Source organism: Buceros rhinoceros, unplaced genomic scaffold (genome assembly GCF_000710305.1).
Source record: "Buceros rhinoceros silvestris isolate BGI_N320 unplaced genomic scaffold, ASM71030v1 scaffold19779, whole genome shotgun sequence".
NCBI classification, from domain to species: Eukaryota; Metazoa; Chordata; class Aves; order Bucerotiformes; family Bucerotidae; genus Buceros; species Buceros rhinoceros.
In genome coordinates, this window is record NW_010431129.1 from 19,179 (window position 1) to 26,058 (window position 6,880).

The following is a 6,880-nucleotide window of genomic DNA, read 5'->3' on the forward strand; positions in this document are numbered from 1 at the left end:
CCTTCAACTCCTCAGTCATAGCTGTGGAATGTTCTGTACTGCCTTCAGTTCTGCTTACAGAAGGGAGTCCCGTGAACTGTCCTCAATCCAGTGTGCATCTCCTGATGCAGGTACTATGAAACTTGCCTTTGGAGTCTTGTTCTGTGGCTTGAAAGGAGGAGGACGGGGTAGTTTTGTGATCTTACTGTGTATGTTTGGTTTTAAAATAGTATGTTCCTTTTAAGCCTGTTTCACTTTCCTGGACAGTTAAATGTTCTCTTCCATCCTTCTACTGCATGGTTCCTCACTTCACTTCCTCACTTGTTGAGTCTAGTACTGCTGTCATGTCCTCTATCTAGCATAGGCCCTTGTGCTTTTAAAAAAAAGTGAAAGCAAAACCAGAATTCTCATGGACTTGCTCTTTCTTAGGTCTCACTGAATGCAAAACCAGCAGCAGGGAAAAAAATTCACTTGACTGTATTATCTAAACAATTGCCAGCATGCTGTGGTGGGTTTGTTTCAGTCCAGCAGAGACGGTGTTGTACAGAAATAGCAAGCTGAAATCTCCAAAGTGGAATCTGTTGGGGGTCACCCAGACTTCTAGTGGTTGTTCCTAAAACAATCTGTGTAAAACATGCAATCACCAGCTTGTCCTTGTAAGATTGTTTTCATACTTTTTTAACTTGACACTTTCCCAATAATGTTCTGTAAATAAAGTTGATTCTACCAGCTGTCTGTATCAACTGCTCTTGAACTCATCTATCATGTCAGTACATTGATCAATCTTTTAGCAGTGTTCTTACATGTTAAAGCCATGGTTTGAGCTGAATCTGCAGAAAATTTCAACTTTAGTTCATCCTCCCCTGGGGGAGAGGACCAGTCTGCTTTGATAAAGGTAACTGGATTCACTGAAGATGTACAGTGGAGTTGCTGCGTTTCAGTGTTGTTGTACAGCCATGCTTAAGCGTAAGGAATGAGACTGCGGGCTATTAGAACTCACAAAACTAACCAGCCCTACCGCCGGGGTGCAGGAGGCACACTGCTCCTAGCTTCAGCTCTGCCCCCTTCCAGTCGAGCTGGTAACCCCAGCACAGCTGCAGCAGTTCAGCTCACTTACCCAGGAATCTACCTGAAGCTTAGAACTAAGTATTAGGGGAAAAGGTTTAGAGTGGAATTAAGGCCTGAATGTTTTACCAGGCTGAGCAGCAACCACTGTTGCAATGATATGGTGCTTGCATGGGTGTCTGAAATCACTGCACTTCTCTTTTTATGTGTAATAATGAGGGAGCATTTTTGACACAAGTAACACACTTTTTGTAGAACAAATGCTAGAAGCTAACACATTTGATAAGCTTTCTGCTCATGTTAGAGCTCTAACATTTCTGTTAAAAAGCAACAGAACCACTTTTTTTCCAGCAGCCTGCTTCTCTTGTGTAATTTGAGTTCTCTAAACTAAGCAGGCACTTCTTTAAAAAAAATCTTTCCAGTCACTGACACAGTAAAACACAATCTAGTTTACTTCCATTAGTACAAAACTGAAGTGACTGCTCATGAGCAGAACCTCCCCTCTTTTCCTCAACTGCAGGACTATTAATAGCCTTGAAGCATTCAAACAAGAACATTTCAGATTAAGGCAGCTGGAACTCTGTCCTCTAGCGCTGTTCTGTAAGATACAGTTCTCCAGCCTCTGCTTTTCATGTTTTGATCTACTTTAGAGCAAAGTAATGCCTGATGGGTGAACTTTTTCCCAGTTTGGGAAGGCATGTGCGTGCAGCAAAAGATCATCCCAGGCATTAAAGCTTCCTTGTAAGATTTTGCCCTTGTGAAAGGCACTTAAATATTGAGTTTCTCAACTGTAAGTTCTGCCAGAATGGGAGACTGCACTACAAGTTGGCCAGAAACATCAGGTTTACCATGCAGTGAGATACTACCATGAAAAAACCAACACCCCTTGGTTATAGATTTGATAGAAAGGGCTTTTTTGCCACTTAATAACAAGTTTCAGGCAAACTGTGCGAACAACTTTATTTCTTCACAATCTGAATAACATCCTCATCTTCAAGAGTATGGTCTTTACCAACTTTTTGAGGGTTGTGTTTAACAGATGAGCCCCAGACCAGTGCACTGAAAAGAGAAGAAAAGCCACATTTAAGACTTAGATATGTCCTATGCAAACAGCAGAACAGCAGCTATTTCTGTCACAAAGCTAATACAGAAAGCAATGCTAAAGAGCTATTTTTATTCTTCTGCAAGTACCTGGATGAGTGGTCTGTCAGAACCAGAGTTCAACAAGCAGATAAAAACAGAGTATGAAGTCATCCAAAATACTTGTGCATACAAGACAATGGCTCGTAATGCTGCATCTAGTACTAATTCAAATGTAAAGAAAAACATTTTCCCCATAGAGGAAATTTATTCAGGAAAGAGCCATAGGAACGTCAAATACAGTAATTTAAGTATTAACTGCCATAGGTAGAGCTATTCCATTTAACATAAAGAAAAACTAAATCCTGTTTTCTTAACTGGTTTACAAGAGAAGGAAAGAATCTACCATGAGGCAGCGTATCTTCTGTTCTCTATAATTCATTCTTTTACAGTAATACTTACTATTTAAAGTCTTTAATGAGATTTTTGTGGATCTTCATGCAAAAATCCTCCACTGTGGTCTTGCAGTAAGGTAGTACCACAGGAGAGGTGTAGTCTGGGAGCTGCCCTTTAGGTTTGGTGTAGCTGTAATGCAGATGGAACGGTCAGTCAATATTAAACCCCCCTCTTCTCTTTCAGCCCATCATAACATTTCATAGGTCATTCACACTGTCATCCTAGGCACTCGTGCCAAGTTCCACTGTTTCAGTGGTGACAATAGATACTCTGCTTTTTTTTTTGTTAATAAGCTGAAAACTTGTCTGAGCAGCCAATGGATGCAGGAGGTTCTGCATTCTCACTCCAAGGTTTGTTACTAGTGAGCTTTCTGTAGTTGCCTGAAAGAAGATGGAACTGGAATAGCTGATGGAAAAGAATGTCTGCAATATTATGGTTCCTACTTGTGATGTATTTTTCTGTGGAAAAACTCAACATGCATTTAAGAAAAAACTGACAAAGTCTAGAGCCCAGATACCTAGACATACCAAATCCTTTTATACAATATATTTTGTATTGTTACAAGATAGAAACAAGTTTAGAAGACTGCAATTACTGTATTATGAGTATCAATAGATTCATCAATTCATCCACAGAAACGTATTAAGTATGACATAAACCTGGAACAATCTATAGTAGAAGTATCCAAAATGCTAGATGAAGAACTAAACTCAGCTCTCTTAACGAGAGCTAACTGTATGACAGACTGAAAAGAGGAATACCTCTGAAATTCACAACTTTGCACTAAGTTTGACTAGAATTCCATGTTTTCAGGATGTTTTTAAGATGTACTTTGGACTTGGCTTCACAAGGTCCTTGTTTAATTCCCTGTAAGTTCAAAACACAGCACTTATGACTGTTAAGAAACTGTCCATCACGCAACAGATAAGAGGAGCACAATTTCCTATTTACAGAGTAAACATACTTCGGTGACAAAAGACATCATCACTGGAAAGCCAGGATTCTAAGCTAGCTGAAAACCGTTATAAAATAATAATCCTTCATCCATTCTTGAGATATTCTTCAGTCTCAGCCTTACTCTTAACTCCACAGAAGGCAACAATTGTGACTCACATCCGTACTAGCTTCAAGTAGTCCCAAATTTTCTCCAGGAGATCATCAAAGTTCCAGCGATGATGAGCAGATATTGGTACACAGTGAGGTACTTTGTAAATAATATCTAGTTCCTCAATGGAAATTTGGTCAATTTTATTTAGGACGTAAATGCATGGGATGTAAACCCTGGGAAGAAAAAAAAACAGTGTTACAGCAGCCAGCAGCTGCACACTGCTACCTTCATGGGAAAGAACACAATTTTTTTGAAAGGGTAGCCCTATGTTGATATCCTGTTGCTAGCTTAGCTTCTGTGGGAAGCAAACGTGAGAGAGAATTCTCTTCTAACATAAACTGCAGGTATGCCAAAGCCAGGGTCCCAACAGTACCTGTTTCCTTCAACAACATCAATTAGGTCATCAGCAGTGGCATCACTGCGCAGCGTGACATCAGCGTTGTGGATCTTGTATTCTGCTAAGATGCTCTTCACTGTTTCAGTATCCAGCTCGCTCTGAGGACACTGAACATAGACACCACAGGAAGGAAGAGGCTACAGTCAAATCAAGTTTTACAATTAATAATATTATCATGCAGCAATTGCTGCACGTCGATTACTGGAAATAACAGCTGCATTCTAAGTTATCAGACTTGACTATGATTTTACCACAGTTAGCCTCAGGACAGGAAGAAAAGATTCAAATCCTAAGAGCTTTATTTATGTTAATGCCCCACTGGTAGCTGCAATCAGACCTTTCCAGTAGTGTTTCCTGTTAGTCTGGGACCAGTTGCAATACAAACCCACGTATCTACTAGCTCAGCACCCAGACAACTACACATTAGATACTCAGATAGCAGAGCAGAGTCCCGATTTTTTCTATCTCTGGCTATTTCTATGCTTTTAAAGATTCCGTGGGGAATGGGAAATGAGGAGTGGTCCAGGTTGCAAGCTCTGGAACTCTAAGCAATATTCTCCAGAAGAATATTGGCCACCACGTGAAAGGCAATTTTTACACTCTCCTTTGGGCCTCGGAACTTGTAATTGTTGGGAAGCATCCACACCTCTGATGTGGGGGCAAGGAGGTGGTCAGGCTCCTAGGACTGGTATGGATGGCCTCCAGGAGAAGTCACTGACCACAGCACAGTAGAGCAGTTCAGCTTCTAAAGAAGCCACAGCACGGGAATGGTCGCAGGCATACCATTAACTGCAAATGACTCTCTTCAAGCAGTACGTTTTTTTAATTTTGCTTAAAGAAAACTTTCAACTTACTGTGGCTGTAAGGTTAATGCCTCCCTTATCCTTTTTTTTAAAGCCGATATTGGGGGGCTTACTATTCAGACGAATTCCAAATCCCTCCAGTTCATTCTCAATGATTTTCTTGTGACCAAGGGGTTTCAGCACATCCAGAACAATCAGAATGAGATTACAGGTTCGAGCAACTAAGAATCAGAAAGATAAAGTCATCTCTCAAAACAGTACACTCACACAGTCTGAAGCGAAACACCACAAAATATGACTCAGGGGTCTGATGACAATATCAAACCCCTGAAGGCCAGTACACTGCTTATTTTTAAATTCCAGTGTAAGACTGAAGTTTACAATGCTGGCCAAGCATCACTGAGAGACAGATTCTTACATGTTATAAGAATCACAGAGGCTGGAAAAATCTCCCTTCCTGTCGACATTCAGCCCCCAGATTGATGACAACAATCTAGGTTAAAAAATGAAGACGGGAGCCTTGTTCAATATGGGATCACATCTGCCTTCAAACTGGTCCTATACTTTCACTGCACTGTCAAGGCAGAGCATGAACTCAGCGAATGTATAAAACCAGACTGGAAAACAGAACAAAATTAAAATGGCTACTGCTTCCCAGCAGGCAGATCAATTCCAGCACATAATTCAACTTTTTAAAGATATCAGAAACAGTGATTCACCCTTCGTTCTCATAAGCTGTACTAACAGAGCCAGCGATAGGATGCCGCCTCCAGCTCTAATATACTCACCTGCAATGACTTGCCGTCCTCTGCCTTTACCATCCTTAGCACCTTCAATAATTCCCGGAAGATCAAGTAGCTATTTGTTCAGAAGAAGGAAAGTAACTCATAAGAAAAATACTATTTTTCGTGGAGAGAATAAATCCTACTTTTACCTTTCTCCTAAACCAGCTGACTGTACTACAAATCTGAATACAATGTGGCAAAATTGTTCCCCCTTTGATTCTTAAATATTGTATTATCCCATGTGCCCCTCCTACAACGTACAGATCATCTCAGAAAGAATATGAGAACTACCGCAGGAACTTCTCCTCAGAGCACACTGAAAAGCAGGGTGATTAGTACCTCATGGTAACCTTTCCAAAGTCTTCTCAAGCACTTCTAACCTGCTAATTCAGGCTAAACCATTCAGCTTAACACCACCTCATCTATACATACCATCTTATCCTCAGAGACACAAAAAGACCTCACCTGTATCTTTGCTCCTTTGTATCGAATTACTCCAGGCACGGTAGTTAGTGTAGTGAATTCATACGCTGCCACTTCAGAGTATACGCCAGCAAGATTACTTAGAAGAGTAGATTTCCCCACTGATGGGAAACCCACAAACCCAATTCGGGCATCACCTGTCTTTGCAACATCAAAACCTGCAAATAAGGAGCAAAATTAGTCATTTAAAAATCAACCTTTTCTATCTTCTGAGGTCCTGGACATCAGTCTTGCCATTACTTTTAATATTGGCTGAGTGAACGCCAGGTAGGCTTCCCTACAAGGAGAATGAGAGAATGAAACAATTCACAGTCCATACTGCCTTGCACCACTTTGTGCAACACTCCATGGCATGTACCTGTCAATGAACTGTAGGCCACAAGGCTTCCCAGTGGACTACACTTGACTTAAGGTGCAGCATTCCCTTTAAATGTAAAAATGGGTGGCTGCTGCAAGATGTTTCTTCATGTAAAACCCCTAAGACTTCTGCTAATAAAAAATTGTATTAGCCAAAATTTACACTTCAACAAGGGCTCCACCCCAAAGCCCTAGAAAGAGCCACAAACCACAGCTAAGGTCTTGAACCGGGAAGGACAAGAGGGTGAGAAGACGGTGGCTCCGATTTATTCAGCAGACAGTCTGACACGATTTAAGCAGACAAGAGCCACCCGCGTTAGATCGACTTCCATCAAACACCCCGCACTTCGGAGCAGCCACATCTGCA

General features: G+C 41.1%; 1 protein-coding gene across 1 annotated transcript in view; it reads right to left on the bottom strand.

The window, feature by feature from the left end:
• Positions 1-1,990: 1,990 nt before the first annotated feature.
• The window catches only part of DRG1 (developmentally regulated GTP binding protein 1), a 5,260-nt gene continuing 370 nt past the window's right edge, over positions 1,991-6,880 (bottom strand). Inside the window, exons 2-8 of the mRNA XM_010143324.1 lie at positions 6,139-6,314; positions 5,677-5,746; positions 4,940-5,109; positions 4,062-4,192; positions 3,694-3,861; positions 2,587-2,709; positions 1,991-2,103 (exon numbers count right to left, since the gene is read on the bottom strand). Coding sequence (XP_010141626.1) covers positions 2,004-2,103; positions 2,587-2,709; positions 3,694-3,861; positions 4,062-4,192; positions 4,940-5,109; positions 5,677-5,746; positions 6,139-6,314 — 938 coding nt within the window. The 3' untranslated portion in view covers positions 1,991-2,003. The remainder of the gene's footprint in view (positions 2,104-2,586; positions 2,710-3,693; positions 3,862-4,061; positions 4,193-4,939; positions 5,110-5,676; positions 5,747-6,138; positions 6,315-6,880) is intronic.